Genomic DNA, 20,641 nt, shown 5'->3' on the forward strand with positions numbered 1-20,641 from the left:
CAGCCACTAGTTCTGGCCATCCCTGCTCAGGTTGACAGTCCCGTCTGATGGCGCCTCACAGCCTCAAGAAAAAGAGCAGGATTAAAAAGGGGCTGAACTGCTGAGATGGTGGGGTGAACAAGCTGCAACCCGGGCCTGGCTGGTCGATCCTCGGCTAAGAATAGCCCCTGGAGCTCCCCACGTTTCCCTAGTCGCTGGGCTGGGCACATGTCTTTACGAGATTGTCTGCATGTCTCAGCCGAATGCAGATGAGAAGAGAGAAGAAAACTCTTCTATCCGCGGGCTGTGCTGATCGAGCTAGCCCGTCGCCTGCTTCCGGACAGCCGATCAGCCCAGGCATAGCACGGCCTGCCTCTCGTCTATCTGGCTCCATGATCTATCTGGTCGGCCCTTGCCTGCCCAAGATGGCCCCGAGATCTGCGGATCAGGAACATGCAGCTCGGAATACCGGGGGCGCAATCCAGCAACCCCAGGGGTCTGTACGGGTAAGTCTACACCCAAGGAGCACCGTCAATCACCCCTGCCAAGGGACCGCCCAGTCAAGCTTTCGCTCGTATTTTTGCCGTTGCCTCTCGGGAGGCCTTCCATCCCGTTGGGTTTGCCGCCGACGAACTATCGCCTGTGATATTTTGGACGCGGGTTGAATAGCCTCATTGTGTACGAGGCTTCGGGAATTGCAGATGGTCTGGACACTTCTTTGAAGCTGTGTGCCCTCATGGAAGCTTTCCTTCTCCAATCCAACACGACCGCGACGCGACCCTGTAGTAAACACATCACAAGCTTTGGAAGTCCACAAGCTATGCACACCTACATCCGTTCCATCGCACTGCCAGCGCGATGTATGACGAAGTATTAGAGTTGTATTTGCATCTTTCCGTCTAGGTATACACATGCCCCGAGGCTTCGGGCGTCTTCACATCATCCAGTTCGGTACATGCAGCGTCACTGGATGTCGAAATTCCAGTTGCCAGATGTTATACCGCGTGAAACCATCGGCCTTGCTTCCACCATGACGTTCTCTCCATCATTAATTGAAACGGACATCACAAGCAGTGACCGACTTCTTTTATGTACTCGTCGACCTACATGAGTACCCAGCGGCGGAGCCCTTAGCTTGCTTGCTGGAGCTTCTTGAACCATGGAGAAGTACTACTGTGTCTGCAACATTTGCTGTGGTTGAACTTGGGGAGAAGAGACATTTGTGAGCCTTTGCACCTGTCGCAATTCTGAACAACTGAAGTTCGATGGGGGCTCAAGGAATTGCCAGACTCGGTCAAATTCAACCAACTTCTAGCCGTGAGTGGGACGACGTCTGCAGGATCCATGGCCCCGCATGCAGCGGACATGATCATCGAGCTCTGAATACACCCAACATTCGAACTTCTCACCGAGCCGACCTTCGCATTCTGCCACCAAACAACTGATTTGTCTCAACTGGCTTGTTGTGTGGGAGCAGAAGCTACACTGCTGCCGGGTCACCGATTCTCCGCCTTCAATATCTCCTCTCGGACGAGGTGCGTTTTTTCCATATCTGCGCATGGCATCCGTCGTGTCCTGTCCTCCACACGAGGCGGCGGCGGCGGAAGGGGCGCCGGTTTAACACATCGACATTCCTGATGATTGGCGAGGGGATATCGATAAACCACGTGAGGAATGGTGCCCGACCTGCCTCTGGGATGGGGTTTGGGAGAATTTGCTCGCCAGGTCCGAGGCCAGAACTAAACGCTTCGGACATATCTTCGCCAAATCCATGCTCTGCTCGTCCGCGTCCGAGGGTCATATATGCTGCGCTGTCCTATTAGGCGTCTTGCAGAAGGTGGGCGGTGGCAAGTATGATTGTTTCACCGTCGAATGGCGTCCCGCCAGAGGAGCATTGGTGGCATTCGAGTTTGAGCAAGAAAAGCCTGAGCCGACAATTAGAGACAAGTACTATAGTCGCTGGAAACTGCTCACGGTCGGTTCCGCGCCAGCACCACCAGGCATGTTTGGATGCGGACCTGATGAGCTCCCGTCACTAGAGACCGGTTCGGAAACCTCTGTGGCTTGGGCAAAAGACCGCGTCAATGAGTGTTGTCTCAATCATTCATACTGTCGTTCGCACCAGATGTCGAATGCACCTGGCTCTTACATCCCTTCCAGGCTGCTGTACATTCCACCCGATCCCGTCGGAGGGATCGTCTTGCGACTCAAGGAGAGCGTGCCTTCAGGTGCCAAGTACGCTGCCCTAAGTCATTGCTGGGGCAGTCGGGACAGGTGGCCTCGTTGTCTCACCACGAATGCGAACTACGAGTCACACCTTAGCCATATCCCATGGCATACCCCTCCCCAGACATTTCGTGACACTGCAGTCTTTGCCAGGAAACTCGGGCTGGAATACATATGGATCGATTCGATGTGTATCATTCAAGGTGATCAAAAAGACTGGTCAAAGGAATCTACGTACTCCGTGTACTCCAACGCGTACACCACCTTTGCCGCTGTCGTTGCGCATGACAGCCACGACGGCCTCTTTTCTCGGTGAGCTCCCGGCTCGCTTGTTCCCTTGCTTACCCTGGGCTTCCGGGGAAAGCGATATCGCGTTCAAGCGTACAGTATACCGGGTGAACGTCAAGAATTTGAAAGGCAGGTTGACGCGAATTCTGTCAATCCCAATCCCTCTTACCCGCTCTTGAACAGAGCTTGGGCTTTTCAGGAACGACTCATGCCGCCCAGAGTGCTGTTTTTCGGTTTAGAGGAATTGCTATGGGAATGCCCGACAGGCCGTTCGTGCGAGAAAAGACTCATACTCGCCGCCTTCATGGCACGAGACAGACGACGATGGCATTACAAGGTGGGAAACGTTTATGCACAGGTACAGCACCATCACGGACAAAGGTGAAAAGATGGCATCACCTTGGTTCGACGTCGTGAAACCTTACAACGATATGGAAGTCTCAGAACCGACCGACCGGCCACCCGCCATTGCTGCCATCGCTCAGCATTTTGCGCAACGCAACACGGACGACGAATATATCTGCGGCCTGTGGAAGAGCCTCATGCCGCTGGGCCTGCTCGCTAGATTCAGCGTGGATCAAAACCTCATAGGTCCACATATCGACTATGGTCCTTCCACCATGGTTCAGTCAGATTATATTGCACCCTCTTGGGCTTGGGCATCCGTCAAAGGGAAGGTCCACGGAAACTCTGGTGTCGCCATGTCGACCTTCGCTGAATCAGTCAGTGTGAACCTACGTTATATTGACAACGACCCAATTTGGGCGCGTCGCCCCCGGATCATCCATCACGCTAAGGGCACCGGTTCTTGACTGCGTCTGGGGGGTGAAATATCTACCAGGTGGAACTCTGGAATTTTGGCAGAGCCTTTCTTTCCCGAGTCTGGAGGGCATCATATCCTTGCGCTTCCCCAGGGAATGTGCTCCTCTTGGAAAGGAGGGCACCGCATCTATGCGCTTCGAAAGGGAATATGCCACCTACAGTGGACTGGGGCGACGGGACGCGATCGAAGTATGTTCGTTGCTTATCGGGACCCATAGCGCGCCCCGAAGAAAATGAGGATGGGAAGCGTTGCTTTTGCGCAGGATTAGCGATGGTGGGCATTACTTCCGCGTGGCCAGAGTGAGCGAGTTCAGATTGGTTGGCGTCCCTGTTTCGGGACTCAAGCAAGCCCTGGAAGAAGCTCCTGTAGGGGAATGTGTCATTGAGTAGCAAGCATCTATATGCATGAAGTCTGGCGCGATGTGGTCTGGGTCGCGCTACAGCCATTTCTCCTATCAACGTGTTTGGCTATTCCATCAGTTTTGGATTTCCCTCTGAGCATTCATACCCGCTCCTATCTTGTTACGGAAGCCATTTTTTGAAGTACGCAGCGAAAGTGTGACTGGACAGGACAGGCTACACGTATCCTCAAGATCAGAAGCTATACTTAGTAGCGCCAGTCATCGAGCTTCTAGGCATCTGAGCGTAATTTCCCGTCCGTCCCTAGATATTATGGCCGGACTGGTGCTCGGCTCATATTCCAATAGGTACATCGCTGTTCACAGCGAGCCAGCAGGTGTGGCTCGGAAGAAGGTCAGTGAAGAAGAGCTGTGACCGAGTCCTTTAGTACAACAGAACTCCCTTGATTATGAACACATGGTAGACATAAAGACACGAAAGGGGTCGCCATTTTCCTCATTGAAACTGGCAGAAGTCATTGGTCATATCAGCCGTGGTTCCATTGGACTGCACGCACTTATCGCGTATAGGGTGAATAGGATTCGATAATTGCCGGGCTCCATTAAAGAATTTGCCACCTGCTTCACATGTCACTGATAGGGCACTTCGGTACCCTTACGAAAGAAGAACATCTTTTCTCGTCCCATGGTCGATGGCTAGTGGCGCAAAATAGGAGAGGACAAAGCTGAATTGGTAGGGAGGATCTAATGTTGTAGCGAGAGATCATAGCCTCGTGGCATAGAAGAGCCCCTAAGCGAGCTCAAGAATACTCTTGAAACAGTCTGGAATGAAAATACCAAAGCAGCTGGCAACAAGAACATGCCGTGCGCAATAAATAATGAATGAGTCCTTTTAATGTCACGTTGGCCCATGTTCAGTGATCCAGACACAAAATAAAGGCTCATGTTTCCAAAATCCAATCGCGTTTTGCGAGACTGACTGAATCCCAGCAGATATTTATTTCCGCCCCCTCTTCAGAAACCCCCAACCACTGAAGAATGGTTGATCCAGCCCAGCCGGACGAGGACAATCGGCCGCCGATGCAAGTTTCACTCCGGCAGCAACAAATACAATGAACGTTGCCGACCTAAAAAGGCGACATAGGGGGAAAAAGTGTGTTTAGATGTCTTCGTTTCGAAAGAGGTCGCACGGCCGACCAGACTGCCATTAAGCCATGAGGTGGCCCTCTAAGGTCTTCTCAGAAGCCTCTTGAGTAAAGGAGTGTGGGCCAGACTACTTCAGCCAGACACAGATCCAAATCGATGCTAGACGGAGAGCTTGGGCGGTTTTTGGATCGAATTTAAGGGAAGGGGACGTCATGGCATCTTCAAACATGGCAGCTGGTCAAATCGGAACATACAGCTCTGTTTTGACACAAGCGTACCCCAGCATCAATTTCATCACCTTGTGCCATTTTGGGTCTATGTTATTCATAAATGTACAGCTCCATCACCTTTATCATCTGGTGATTTATAATTGGGATTTCCCGGGTGGTTACAGTCGGGAGGGTGGCAGTGTCCACCCGCCATCCGCTTCTTGAACAACCATATGTGAGCCACCCCCCTCCCCCAAAACCAAAAATCACCACCACCACCACCATACCTCCTCAGCACTGCCAGACTACAAATTAAAGCTTTTGATACTCAAGTTTACTGAGGCTGTTCACAGGCCATATGATAATATCCATATAAATCTGAGAGTCCTTCTCAACCATTCCAGGCCTGATTGTCATTACGGTGGAGATGGGACATCCCCCCTCCCAAATGGTCAAGACGGCAAGTCGGCCACCGTGAATCGATATCCGAGAATGGACGCTTCCAAAATACGAATCCGGAGATCCAGTTCGATGCTAAACAGATATGCGAGAATGAGAGCCCCCAGAATACAAGTCTGGAGCGCGGACAAGGGAACGGAACTACGAGATAAGGGGCACCGAAGCTACGAAGCTTGAATGGCAGCTCTTCAAATCAATGACTGATTATATCTGCCGGCCGATCATGTCGTCTACATTTCCCATTCCTGCCATGGCTATCAAAATCGGAGTGCTGCTCATTCTCCAAATCAACGACTCATTTGTGAGGCCAAAGAGACGTCGGTTTCAGTGATTGAATTGTGTACCTGGGTACATGCTCCGGCCGAGTCCTTGTGTCAAGCAAAGGGACGTCACCCGCCAGACAACCTTGTACCTGTGTATCTCCTGTCCGCATAGCTGGGCTCCTTCCCAAATCACGACACCACACACGCGTTATTGCCTCGCACAACGCTGGCTGGATATGTCGTCTTTTACAAAACTAGCGTTGACTGACTGCACGATGGTGCTGCCCCTTCCCATGGTAGCTGCAGCAGCTCAGCCACTCTCGCCGTACCAGTTGGCGAAGGCCAGTGCTTTCAAGACCTTCAGTGCTCGAAGCCGACAGTGTCGGCCACGCATACGCGGGAACCAAAATCGCACACTCAAAATGAGCCTGCTATCTTCTCCGGGTCATGACACCAACAGGGTACCTTGGCGCAAGTGTCCAGAGCAAAGACGGAAGGAGCCATGCGTGCCTGCCTCTGGGTGACGCACCGGCTGACGTGCGTGCCGATCGAGGTGGCTACCTTCCAAGGTTCCTTCCTTGATGAACAGACAGAGGAAGGAGCACTGCATCTGCCTGAAGCCCAGTCACTGCGCAGACTGGTTTGACTGATACCAGCTTCTTCTCTCTCAGTTCCTGTCGCCTCCACCATCTTTCACACACTTCATCTCATGACACCGGGCTTCCCCACGCCGCTGCGCCAGTGACAACCGAGTCCCTCACTTTCAAACCCCTATTCAATCAAACTCTCGAAGTCTACGCCGTGGCATCGGCCTGCCTGACCCCGTCGCCTCTGTCCCGGCGTGGTCATCGTCGGACGTCGTCCAAGCAGATTTTGCAGCTACTCCAGGCATCGTGCGCCAGCGGAGAAATCCCAGCAGCAGGACCCCTTCCACCCCATCGAATGCAGGGCTCGTCAGTGTTGACTTCACTTCGTCGAACCTCGGGCGCTCCTGTCATTGCACCGATCAAAGGGATCGATCTTGACGGCTGCTTCCGCGGCCAATCGTCCTCGACGTCGTTGAGATTGTGCCATCCTTCAAGTGAGTGCCCAAGTTCAAGTCTGTTGTTGCCTCTTTCCTCATTGGCGCCAACAGAAACGCTGTCTGACCCCGGGGCATAGTCAAGGGCGTGACCACCGTGAGGTACCATTCCGAGTGGCAATCGGCTGCCTCATTTTCAGCTTCGTCGAGCAAATCAATCACTCATTCTCATTGTAAGCTATCCCCCGTCTTCATCAAGGCCGTCGTCCAAGACATGTCATTCATTTTCATCGTCTGGACCACGGTGTATCATCCTGAAAGTCATCCGGATCAAGTAGGTGCACCAAGTCAGAGACGGTCACCCACCATCCTATGCTTTGACAGGAGTGTGGTCTCATCTCTGACAGGAAGGAAGTACGGTCTATTTCCGAGGAGAGCCTTTCCCCTGGCACTCGAAACACTCACTCTCATCCTCATCCCTACGTCCTAGGCCGTGGATCAACGCAACCGGGTCTAGAGAGCCTTTGTCTTTGGCTGGCAGTCGGGGGCCACGATTTCAGCTTCCCTTTCGGCAACCTTCGTCTAGGGAATCAGTTACTCATTTTCACTGAAACACACACACTGACGACTCAGACGTCGTCCAAACCGGGCCACTCAAGTAGGTAACCCAAGTCCATGTTCCGTTCCTTGAATCATGTGCCCAAACGGAAACGTCTAACTCGGGCCAATTAGGGACGTGACCGCCGTGAGAGTCGGCCATCACTTCCGAGAGAGTCCTCGCCGTGGCAATTGGGTGCCTCAATTACAACCCCCCTGGTTGTAACCAGCACCAAACATCTCATTGTGGCGCTTGAGCCGTCTGAACCCATCGTCCCCGTCTCTGACGAAACCATGTCGGACATCGTCCAAAAAGGTCAGCGGCTCAGCATCGTGTGCCTGTGCCGCAGCCGCAACGATACCACTCAGGCTGGGGACGCCCCCCTTTTCTTTTCTCTTCGCGCCGTGGTCATCACCTTCATCCAGAGGAAGTCGCCACCATGGCTGCCAGTCTCGATATCGACTCCTCCGACTTCGAAGATGTCGTGGAAGAGCACGATCGAAGCCTCTTCGCATCGAATCCCAACATCGGAAAGCGGGTCTCGGCCCTTATTGTTGCAAACCAAGCCGTGGATCGACCCCTGAGCAAGAAAAACGCTCGCGAACTCACCTATGCCCATGGCGCCCCCAAGACTAGAGACGTCCAGCACAGTGTCATGGCGATCTGGGACACGTTCTGCACCACTATTAACCACGAGTAAGCTTCTATTTCTCTGGATATTCCCGAGTGGCATCTGTCGAACTAGTGACGTGCTCTGTTTATTCTGTACGTCGTCAGAGACTGACCGATATTTGATGCACATTGTCCAACTCAGTGCCCTTCCGGTGAACAGATCTTCCGCTTCATTGATACCAGGGTCCGGAGGTCGATCTCGGTCATCTCGGGCAAAACAGTCCCCTCTCTTTCGTTCATCCGCAAAGTTTGGCGCATTCTCATCGACCTGCTGACATTTCGACACGAGGACCTGCCGCAGCACTACACTCCCTATCACGAGAAAAGGATCAACGTTCACCTCAGTCAGCTGGTCAGTCAGAAACTCCTTGTCCGCGGCAGATGACAGAAGAAACAGTGGTTCGGCTTCAAGGTGATCCAGCAAATGGCACAGACGTGGCTCGAACGAGCCCTCAACGAGGGTTGCCTTTCATGGGACCGCACTTTGCTGAAGCTCCTTGGCATCCTGCTTCAGGCCAGCTGCTCGTCTAGGTCGGGTGACGTTGCCCGCTCGTCCTTGTACGAGGGTTTTGAGTGTCTATGTTACAAACACCTGGAGCTGTCAATCAAGGACCGCAAGAAGCCATTGGACAGCGTCCAAAACCTGACCCTCAAGGTTACACAGGAGTTCATGAAAAACTACAAGTAAGTTCCATGCCGTGGAATGGGCAAACCCAGAGGCACCGGTCCTCTGCCAGATAGCCCGTGGCACGTCGACCATCGCTTACGACAAACCCGCTCACCAGAGCCAGGTGCGGAACGCCGTCCAAGAGATAGCTCTAGCCGCAGGCATCCTTGACAAAGTGACCAGCATCGACATCCACAGAGGAGCGCTGCGTGATGCTGCGTACTTGAGGCAGCCCGTCTACGGATTTGCAGACCGTGCCGTGGCACTCGTCGCCAACCACACCCTGGATTCGCTCGATATCGGCGTTATTCAGGGCTATGTCGGGCCCTTGCAGTAGTCAATTTGGAACATGAGGGCCGAAGAGCAGTTCGAGGATCGCCTGGCTCCTCGTTTCGCCTCCACGCCTTTCACCAAGTCTTCGAATTTCTCGTCCCATGAGATCGATGCTTAGATGGACGAGCATGGCATGGACAAGGCTGACACGGATCAGCGCATGAAGGCGGGCAAGTCGTTGAAGCGCGCAGCCACTGACGCCTGGAAAGAGGAGCAGAACAACGCCAGAGAAGCCCCGGCCAAAGCAGCCCCAGCGAAGAAAGTCACCGCCTCGGCGAAACGGAAAGCCCAGCCTCTAGGTCAGTGAAGTGAAAGTCAGGGGAATGCCGATGCCGGACGCGTAGCTGTGTCCCGTCCCCGTGAGGGTAAAAGGTCCCACGCAACCAGTGACTCGTTGACTGCGGCACCCGTTCCAGCCAAACCTACGCCCAAGGGAGACCTCAGCAACGCCGATCCACGACTGCTGGCCTGGGATGACGTGGAATCTGCAAATGTAGACGAGCATGAGCTCGACTATGTTTGCGACTTGATCGATGGCCGTGCGACAGGGAAATCAAATGAGGGTCAGGCGGCCAAGGATTCAGGCCTTTTGGACGACGACCAAGACGAAGCGAATGACGAAGAGGTCGAGCAAGTGCTGGCAGATGAATTGCAGCCAGTTTCTGCCGACCAGACAACACCCACGCGCCTGACTGGCAATGCCCTCGTCACCAAGTGTGCGACTATCAATGTGTACAAGCTGAAAAGATCTTTCGACTCCTCCGACCCAGACGTTGTGTCAATGTATGTCCCAACCGGGAACAGCAGAGACCCTCCCGAGCCATTCCTGTATTTCTGCAGCAAATGTGGCTACTCCAACCGATGGGTGCATGTCGTAGAAATGCACGAAGCTGCCTGCACCGTGGATCCGGATGCTACGGCAAACGAGGAACGCTACCACTGCCACTATGAGGGATGCTCAAAGTCGTACCCGAAGGAAACGACGTTGAAGGCCCACATCCACAGCGCTCATCAGTTCGTCCCCAAGCCCTGTGTTCAGTGCCCGGACAAGCCCGACGTGATTTTCAACACGCAGTACGAGTTGACGAATGACCGTACCAAATTCCACAACGACCTGGACAACCCGACAATGTGCCTGTACCAGGACGAATGTGGAAAGCAGGAGGCCTACAACGACAAAAAAGCTTTCAAGTTGCACCTGTGCTTCTTTATGCACCTAACCCACTGAACAGCACTGCAACGATCACGAGGGACGCTGTAAACTATATAATATAAGTATATAGGTTGCTTAATTGCTAATTATGCTTAAAGGGCAGTGCCTCTAATATTTTAAGCTATAATGCTGCTTATGTAAGCAGCTATCTACCCGCTATTTATAGATTTATATTATCCCCTTCCCTAAATAAACTATCCTTAGTTTTATTATATAAATTATATCCTTTAATAAGGAAGAGTAGGATATATGCTTAATATTTAGTTTATGCCCTTATTAAATAATTATTCCTTCCTATTATTATAATAAATAGCAAGATAACGTAATAATAATGCACTTTTACTTATCTTAATAGTTTGCCTTTTAATTTAACTGCTTTTGCAAAAATTTACTAAAAAAACGGCAACCTTTAAAAGATAGCTCTTTAAATAAGAGAATTTTAGGTTTAACTCTTAATTTAGCTAATTTCCTTTTTTATTTTTCTTTTTAATTAATTAAGTAAAAAAGACGCAAATTGCTTAAAAACAAGGTATTTAGTTAAATTAATAAAATATTAACAAGCAGCTAATAATAATTAGCAAGCCGCTGCTTTTTATTCTTAGTTAAGTTATATTAATTAAGCAATTTAATTATAATTACGCTAAAGCATTATTTTATTAATATATTATAAGCTTTTAATAAGGTAATTATCCATAATATATGCTAAGAAAAGGTTTATGCCATTATATATATTCTTAAATATAATACCGTTAAGGCTGTAAAAAGTATAGGTATTGCTAATATAATAAATAATAATAGCCTAGGAATTATTATAATAAAGCTTATGCTTATAAGCATATTAACGTACTTATAAAACCTAATTACTAAAAGTAAATATATATAATAATGCCTTGCTTTCTTAAAGAAATGCCTAAATTTAATTATAAAAGGCTTTTAGCCTTATAACATAATTCTATACTAATAAGGCCTTATATTCCTTAATTAATTACTTTGCAAAGTTATTATTTTCTTACTTTATAAGTTTTTATATATAGGCAATATAAGGTTTACGCCTTAAAAGTAATAATATATTAAGGAAAAGGAAATAAGGGCTATACTTGCTTAACTTTAAAATTTAATTATATAGCATAACTGCTTGCTATATTAAAGCCTAAATATCTTAATTTAAGTTAGCTAACTATTCTTATAAGATTATATGCTTTAAGTCTTTATTAGCCTTTTTAACTTTATTATTGCCTCTTAGCTTAATTAATATAACTAAATATAGCTTTAATTTATATTAATAATATTAAGCTAAGGCAGCCTTATTAGCAAAGTAATTAATATTATTAAAAATTTATTTATTAAATATACTAAAAATATTAATAATCTTATTTAGCAATAGGAAAGTATTCTTAAATCATTAATTTAATATAACCTTTGCCTTAACTTATTTAATAATATATTTAATAGCTATTAAAATTAATACGCTATTAATTAATATAAAGTTAATAACATATCTTATTAATAAAGCTAATAGCATAATAAAGTTAAGGTTAAGCAATATTAAGTTAAGTATCTTTATTAGCTAATACTATGCATATTTAATAATAACTTACTAAATAGCGAAAGTAATCTTAAGGTATTAATACTCCTTTAATACCTTTTAAAGGGTATTGCTAATTATTAAATAACTATATGCTAAGTATAGCTTCTTTATAACTATAAGCAGGTTATTATACTTTAAAATTAATAAAAAGAGTATTGCCTTTAAAGCAATATTAATATTATAAAAAGGATTATTAAGTTATTATTTATATATATAAATCTTATATAATTATCTTTAAATAATTATAAAGTACTTTTTTACTTATTTTAGGTTAATAGCAAGGGGGAGATTAATTTCTTTTTAAAGGTATTTAAAAATTACTTATAAATTTATTTAATTAAGCTTATAAGGGTGCTAAATTTACTTAAGCAAATCCCTCCCCTTTTTTCGCTTAAAAATAAGCAAAGTAAATTTAAAGATTATATCTTTAGGTAGCTTAAAAAGGTAATTAATAAAAATATTGGTCTTATTAATATAATATATAATATAAATGCTATAATATTTAATAGCATTAAAAAAATGCATAATCCTTAGCAATTAATTAGCCTTTATATTAAGGGTTTTAAGGGATTTATAATTTATAAGGATAATAATCTTTATATCCTGAATTTAATAAAATTAATATTAAAGTATTAATAATATGCTAAGAAGTTCTTGCTTTTAAGTAAAGTATTAAGTTTATATATTTATTAACTTCTTTAAGAAGTATAAAACTAAGTGCAAAATAAACTTAATTTTATATAAATATAGCTGGAAAAAGGTAGCGCTTATAAAGCTTTAGCTAGTATTTATCTTTAATATAAAAGGAAGTCGCTAATTAAAAGTTTTAATAATTAAAAGAGTAGTAATAGCATTATAAATATCTTGCCATTACCGCTATGCCGTTTTTAATAGAGTAATTAGCTAACCTTTAAAACTATTAATATAATTAATTAAAGCGTTGATCTTCTTAAAGTATGCTTATATTAAGTTTTAAAAATACTTAGCGGCATTAATAAAGCCTTAAACTTTTATAATTATAATTAGCATAGGCTAATTATAAATAGCCATAATCTTTATTAAATTTATTATAATGCCTTCTTTTAAGATAAGAAAGCCTAGAAATATACCCTTATAAATAAAAAAGAAGGTTTTTTAAGTATTAAAAATAAGACTATAGCGATATAATTATTAAAAGATTATAAGCAGATATTTATGTAATTATAGTATAAAATCTGCCTATATAGCAATATTATTTAAAAGGCTATATATAATATTTTAAAGGTTTTAAAAGACTTTTTTAATAAAAGCTTGAAAAATGGCTAAAGCGTTATATAAGCTAAACGACATTATTAACTATTTATATAAGCTAAAGAGGGTAATAAATGCCGTTTTCTTAACGTTTATATAGTAAATGCTAATATATTAAAAATTATTCTTTAAGTTAATAAAAATATAATATTTATAACCCACTATATACTAAATTTAATTCATTATATTAAGCATAAAATATGCATGCTTTTTAATATGCTTATTAAGCTTTTAATAATTATAATAAAAACGTTAAATTATTTATTATAGTTTAAGTGTATTTTAGCTTAGGGGAATAGGTTTCTTTAGGATTAAATATAAGGTTAATGCTAAGAGGCTCTTGCTCTTCTTAATTAATATTCCTTTATATGCCTTAATAAAGTTATAAATAGCTTATTTCTATATTGGATTAAATCACTAAAGGGGCTAATACAATAATAGGTTATTGCTAATATTAATATAATACTTAGTTTTTGCCAAAAGGTTTACTTAATGCTTTTTTAAGTTAAATAGTTTGGGAAACTTAGCATAATATTCTTTAAGGTAGCGTTAAACTTAAGGGTTATTTATAGGAGTATTTAAATGCTATTTAAGGGCAGGAGGCTAAGTATTTATAGTTAGAAAGGCCGTTTCCTTTACTAAGTACGTTAAGTATTAATAAATAAATAAGATTAGTTTTAATTAATAAGGAAATGTAAATAAGCAAATAATATTTTGTAAAGTATAATAAATTATTTATTAATAAAAGATTATCTTCTTAAGCGTTAGCTTTGCTAAGAAGGTATTATTAGGAATAACTTTATAAGAAATAGTAAATTAACTTATAAGGCTAATTTTTATAATAAAATGGGTTATTATAAGAATTTCTTTAATAATGCAAAGGCTCCTGCTTTTAACGTTTCCTATATAAATAAAGCAAGAAGAATTATATAAGGCAAGCTATATTGCTAAAGATTTAAAATAATAATAAGCAGCGAAACCATAATTAAAGAAGGTATTAAACTTATAATTATTAAAAAGGCTAGCCTAAAAAACATTATAAGGGATATTAATACCCTTATAAGCTAGTTTATTATAAATAAATAGCGATTAATTATTAATATTTATTTTTATAAAGTAAGTACTTTAGCTATTTTAGTTCTTATAATTTAATTTATTAAAAATGCCATTAAGCAGCTTATTAATATTATTATTATTATTAAATTAAGCAGCTAAATTATAATGCTCCTTATCTTTATTATTTAAATCTTAATTAATAATATAAATATAAGTATTTTTATAGCTAAATAAAGGCTAAGAACGGAGCTTCTTATTATATTAAAAGGAAATTATATTATATAGGCAGGAAGCTAAGTTAATGCGCTTATTATCTTTATATAAAGTACCCTTAAGTATAATAGGGCGGCTATTATTAAGTGTTATAAAGGCCTTAAATTAATTAGGCTTAAAATAGCAATCTTTTGCTTAATAGCCTTGCTTGCCATAATTAAAGTATATATTATCTTTCTTATTAACTACATTAATATAAGCAGGGTTGCCATCTTGCTATTTAATTATATAAACTATACGCTTATTAATTTAAGGATTAGAAATAATAGTTTATATAATTATAACGTTAATAAGTTTAATTTAAGCTATTTTAAGCTTATTAGCTATAGCTAGGCTAACTTATAAATTATAAAAAAAAGTTAAATTGCTATGTAGCTAAATAATTATTTATAAGTTAGCATAAATGCTTTACTTTATTATCTTATTAATATATATCTTAGCTTGCTAAATAACTTCTTTAATTATTATAAGGATAATTATTATTTAAACCTTATTAAGAATTTTAATAAAAATGCTAGATTAATTAATAAAACTCTTATTTAATAGTATTAATTAAATTAAAAAAATATTTTATTAAATTTTTAATAGCTTATAATAAGTATTATAAACTCTTTAAACAAAGTTAATATATAACTTATTTTTAAAAGAAAGCAAAGTAAAAAATATTATTATTATTAAGTAAAAGGCATTATACTTATTAAAAATTTAAATAATAGCTTTAATAAGGAATAATTAAATTAATTAATTATTTATAATTTATTAAGTAATATTAAAAAAGTTGTTAAAAAGTTTCGTAATTACTTTAAATAATCATATTTTATAAGGTATTATTATTACTTATAATAGAATTTATATCTTCTTTAACTTATTAAGGATTATAATATTAATTATATTAAGGCAAAATTTCTTTAAAATAAAAACTTTTCTTTTTATAAAAGCTTTTAAGTAAAAATATTTATTAAGCAGGATAATTATTAAAAAAACTTTCTTAAGTTAAAAATTAATTAAAATATAAAAATAATTTATTTAAATATTATTAGCAAAGTAAAGATTAAGTTTATTATTATTATAATAATTTATAAGCTTAAAAGTAAAGATAATATTATTATTATAAAAATATAAGTTTAAGGATCTTATGCTCTTATTTTATCTTTAAGAATATAATTAACTTTTAATAATAAAGGTAAAAATACTTTAAAGCTAAGTATAAAAGATATTATTATATTAATTTACCTTATTATTAATAATCTTTAATTATTTTTAAAAATTCTTTAGCTATTTATTAAACTTATTATTAATAACTTTAAGGTTATTTATAAAAGCAGTAAAAGCAATTTATATATCATTTTACTTTATAATAACTTTCTTTATAAATTAATTAATATAATTATATATAAAAGTAATTATAATGCCATAATTACTTATATAAATAACCGTGATATTAAAAGAAGGAAAAGAAATTATATTAAAGCAAAGTAAAAATAATAGCAATTAAAGAAAAAAAAAATTAATAAAAACAATGCTAAACTAATAAATCTCTTATTATTAATACTTATTTAATAATTATTTACCTTATAGCTTATTTATTAATTGCTAATAAAAAGTATTATAATGTTTATTATTATAACTTTTAATTAACTTTATAAATATTTATTTATAAATAATAACTTTAGCATAAATGTTATTATTATATAAATTAATTAATAAAATTGCTTTTTAAAAGTAAATCGCTAATAAGAAATAAGGTTAGTAATGGTAGTTTAATGGGTTTTGATTGCTTAAAAGGTTATTACCTTTAAGAAAAGCTATTAATTAATAATGCAAAGGTTTATAATTATAATTTTTATTAAATAAATGCTTTAATAAGGTTTTTTTAATAAAAATAATTATTTTTATACTTCTTTATATACCTAACTTATTAAATAGCATTATAATAATTATAAGGGATGCTATAAATTATATAGTATAGGTGTATAGGTTGCTTAGTTGTTAATTACGCTTAAAGGGCAGTGCCTCTAGTGTTTTGAGCTGCAACGCTGCTTATGTAAGCAGCTGCCTGCCCGCTATCTACGGATCCACACACCTGAGGAGTGTACACAAGAAAACACTAAAAGAGATTGAGGCAATCATACCACGCAAGAAGGCAGTTCGCGCCAAGACAGAATTCCGCTGCCCGATGCCAACGTGCAAGGTGGGCGGCGTCTTCACCGCGGGGACACTTCGCAACATCTCCTCAGTGGTCACAGTTTCACAGCCAGCGAAGCCGACGTTCAGGTACCCCTGGGAAAAATTGAGCGGAAGAAGGCCTCACAAAGAAGCAGGTGGAGGTCTACAGCGACGAAGATGAAGATGAGGATGATGATTGCCTGAGCGGGGACAGTGATGCCAGTTACGGAAAGCCTAGACGCCTTTCCACAAAGCGTCGCCGTACGAAATAGTCACTGCTTTGAACGTCGTCCAAAATCAGCGGTTGGTTTTGAGGTGAATATGTTTGGGCTCCGGCACATTCGCTAGTCGTCTCACCATTCTACCGAGGTTTTGCTCCTGTAGCCTCGTGTCATTTTTGGTGTGCCAGATCAAGGGGCTCCTAGGGTCGGGGCTTGAAGTATTGCTGGGGCGATGTCGAGAATAAGGAACACGGCAGGTGTGGCTCGCTAGACAAATGTTGATGTAGTTCAGAAATGAAGTGCCTCAGAAATCAACGAGTGAACTGTTATGGCCACCCTCAATAAACACTTGCTCACTGTCGGATCGCAGACTTTGCACTTCAATATGAAAATGAGTGTGATGGTATGTGGGACGTGTCGTGATTCTCTAGCAATGCTCAGTACTTGGCTAGCTAGAAACAACCCGTCCAAATTGGGGGAGGAGCTCCCACGTGCCCCATCTCTATCAACACCATCCTTTCCATGGTTTCGATGCAGGTATAATCATGTCCCCAACCTCAAAATTAGAGCTTATTGTACTCCAATTTACCCTCTTTTTTTTTTGCGGCGTTAGCTGGTGTACCAAAAGCAGTAGAATAGAGGAAGATGACTGACCCAGCTTCTTGGACTCCGCGACCTTTCGAACGGCCTTGTTGAAGTCGTCCTGGTTCACGGCGTCTCGGTAGTCCTTGATCGCAAACAGACCTCTGGAACAGTGTTAGCCCTCACTCTTCATAGCAACGGGAAACGAAGAGTGTTCAAGGAATCTGGTACTTACGCCTCTGTAACCACGTTCCGCAGATCAGCACCGTTCAGCCCGTCGCTCATCTTGACCACGCTCTCAAAGTCAATTTCTCCCTCTGTGACCACGCTGCTGGCATGGATCTTCAAGACCTCGAGCCTGCCGGCCTCGTTGGGCAGGGGAATCTCGATCTTGCGGTCCAGACGTCCGGCACGCAGCAGCGCGGGGTCGAGTGTGTCGGGCCGGTTCGTCGCCATGATGATCTTTGTCTTGCCCAGGTAGTCGAAACCATCGAGCTGGTTCAGCAGCTCCATGAGCGTTCTCTGGATCTCTCGGTCTGCTGATGTGCCCTCTGAGAAACGACGTCCTCCGATGGCGTCGATCTCGTCCATGAAGATGATGCAGGGTTCGTGTTCCTTGGCGTACCCGAACATTTCGCGGATCAGTCGGGCGGATTCACCGATGTACTTGTCGACGATGGCGGAGGAGACAACTGTAGATCAGACATAGCCTTTGTTAGCTTCCAGTACGGGAACCAATATTGTCCGAGGTCTGACGACCGAGCGCACCTTTCAGGAAATTTGTCTCCAAGCTGCTCGCCACAGCCCTCGCAAGCAGCGTCTTCCCTGTTCCTGGTGGGCCGTACAGCAGCACGCCCTTCGGTGGCTTGATGCCGACACGCAGGAACAGTTCTGGATTCTTGAGGGGCAGCTCGATGACCTCACGCAGCTCTCTGATCTGGTCGTTGAGACCGCCGATACCCGCGAAGCTGACCTGGCCGGGGTCCTCGAGGGACATGTTGTAGACTAGGGGGTCGACTTCTCGGGGGAGCATGCGCATGATTGTGAGGGTTGTCATGTCGAGCGCGACACGGGTTCCTTGCTTCATCTTTGCCTTGTCGACCTTGGAACGGCAGCCGACAACGTATCGAGGGCCGGAGGAGGCCTTGACGATGACTAAATTGGGGGAGGCAAGGTCAGTTGGTGCTCGTTATCATAGGTGAGAGTGGGACGTGGTGGGATGTGGGCGGGCATACATCTCTCATCGTCGAGCTGCTTCAGAACCTCGCCGATGATCTGGCCGACGCTTTGTAATGCCTTGATGTTCTCCTCTGTGTTGTTGAACTCCTTCTCCAGATCCTTGATCTCCAGGCGCAGGTTCTTCAGCTTGACCTCCCAGTTCCGCGACTCGAGCAGCGAGTCGGTGTACTTGGTGATGGCGTCGGCCCTCTCTGGATCAGACATGTTGGGCAGGGCGTTTCGAGGAGGTGTAGGATAAGGGCGTTAGGCAGGCGTCCCTGATGGAGTTATCGTTGTCGCCGTGGTCGAAATCGAAGAGATACTGGGTCAAGGTCGGAGAGCGGAACAGCGAGATGGCGGTTGTGGACGTGGTGGTGGTGATGATGAGTTGATGGAGTCGTCAAGGCAGTTGGTTGCGTGCAGGCGGTTTGCCGCGTTGCAGAGCGACGGAGCTTACCCAAGCTTCTGTTGCCTTGCGTCAGGCTGAGGGTACCTGGGTACTTACGGATAGAGCCGATTGGCGAGCGACGGAGAGACAGGGGAGGTAGACTCTGGCAAGTTAGCAAGTCGCTCGGAGGACGGGCTCAGCAGCTCCGGTACCGCTGAGTCATCATCCAGCTCGCCCTGTCCTCCTCACCCTTTGCAGGCTCACGGACAGAAAGTGGTGGTACTGCATAGCGGCGACGATTCCGACTCCGCGATGCCCGCTTTCTCATGCCTCAGACTTTGTCCGACAGCCACGACATGATGATCGTATAAAGCCTGCCTCGTGTTCCAGGAGCCTCCCGCTGCATTAACTCCCAATTTACTTTCTAAACCAGCAGCATCTTACGTGTTCAGGCAAGCCAGTCCTCCAGAATGTGCCAATGCCTTGGCCCCCAACGCCGACGCAACTGGCCTGACCACCAGCCATCCGTATTTCTACCATGAGTCCCACCCTTTCCGACACCACCTGGACCGAGGCCTGGGCCCTCCAACCCTGGATCCGGACATGGACTGCACCCTGGCACCGAGACTCGACATCAAGTGCTGTCACTTTCCAGCCCACTGAGCCCGAGCCTAAGGCCAGGCCAGGCCGGGGCTGAGCCAGAGTTTTATTGAGCCACGGGAGCTCGAAATGCACGACTCCGAGCACACCAGTGGCTACTCCCGCCATCTGTGAAAACGGGCGTCTGATTCGGATCCGAGAAGCCAAGTTTAGTCAACCGCCCGCTCTAGGGCCGGAAGCTGAAATCCAACACTCTGGTACACAGAGCCACTCGTCGACATGTCACTTGAGCTTAAATCGAGCCAAGGCCAGTCTCTGTGCAAGGCGTCCTTTGGGTAGGCGCTGTGCTGCTGTCGATCAACTGCGAAAACGGGAATGGGCTGGCAAGTGAGGCTCACCCGTTGATCATCGCCCTGTTCGACCTCATCCCTCGATGTCGTCCCCGTGGCCTGGCCAGACCTGAGCGAGAAGCAATAGCCAACACGCATCGAGCAAGACTTCTGGTGCTGCGCGCTTACGGGTCCTCGGCCGTCCCGTTCCGCCTACCGAGTGAGCATCAGGCTGCACCAACTCTGCACGTGTTCACAAGCTCGCCGACTTTTATCTCTTGGACTGTGATGCGCATCCTGCCGCTCTCGACTTCCGACGGCTGTTTCCCCCCAGGGCCGTGCATTCGGATCTTGTTGGGCTCTGTCGCCATTGGACTGACCTGCTCGAGTGCCACAAGCCATCCACTGCTGTGGTAGCTCCAGAATCTGGCCTGGGGGCTCGTCATCGTTTGGCGCGACCCCCCTATCCCTATCTTCCCTTTTCATGAGTCTTCCTCGGCCAGTGCGCAATAATACTCCGACCCGCGTGCAGCAGCCTTATGACGTAGGTCCACACAGAAAGCAAGGAATTCAGGGATCACCTCCTCCGTCGCGCTGCACCCTCCACGCATGCCTACGTCGTCTGGAATACGGAATTTCAATTTACCCCTGTCTCTTGATGACCTCTTCCGCCTG

The 20,641-nt window shown here is 43.7% G+C and overlaps 3 protein-coding genes across 3 annotated transcripts; 2 read left to right on the forward strand and 1 right to left on the reverse strand.

Moving 5' to 3' along the window:
• Positions 1-2,882: 2,882 nt before the first annotated feature.
• Positions 2,883-3,305, forward strand: INS49_010642 (uncharacterized protein; the record flags this gene model as incomplete). The annotated part of the gene is made up of 1 exon (XM_043171367.1): positions 2,883-3,305. The coding sequence occupies one exon, from the start codon at positions 2,883-2,885 to the stop codon at positions 3,303-3,305; it is 423 nt and encodes a 140-aa protein (XP_043025932.1).
• A 4,504-nt stretch (positions 3,306-7,809) lies between these two features.
• INS49_010643 (uncharacterized protein) lies at positions 7,810-10,270 on the forward strand (the record flags this gene model as incomplete). The annotated part of the gene is made up of 6 exons (XM_043171368.1): positions 7,810-8,066; positions 8,226-8,394; positions 8,440-8,726; positions 8,908-9,013; positions 9,200-9,341; positions 9,459-10,270. 6 exons carry the CDS (start codon positions 7,810-7,812, stop codon positions 10,268-10,270), a joined length of 1,773 nt encoding a protein of 590 aa, XP_043025933.1.
• A 7,142-nt stretch (positions 10,271-17,412) lies between these two features.
• On the reverse strand, positions 17,413-18,874 carry INS49_010644 (uncharacterized protein; the record flags this gene model as incomplete). The annotated part of the gene is made up of 5 exons (XM_043171369.1): positions 17,413-17,441; positions 17,504-17,595; positions 17,667-18,123; positions 18,200-18,586; positions 18,667-18,874. The coding sequence occupies 5 exons, from the start codon at positions 18,872-18,874 to the stop codon at positions 17,413-17,415; spliced, it is 1,173 nt and encodes a 390-aa protein (XP_043025934.1).
• Between the last annotated feature and the right edge of the window lie 1,767 nt (positions 18,875-20,641).

Source organism: Diaporthe citri (genome assembly GCF_014595645.1).
Source record: "Diaporthe citri strain NFHF-8-4 chromosome Unknown scaffold_4, whole genome shotgun sequence".
NCBI lineage: Eukaryota > Fungi > Ascomycota > Sordariomycetes > Diaporthales > Diaporthaceae > Diaporthe > Diaporthe citri.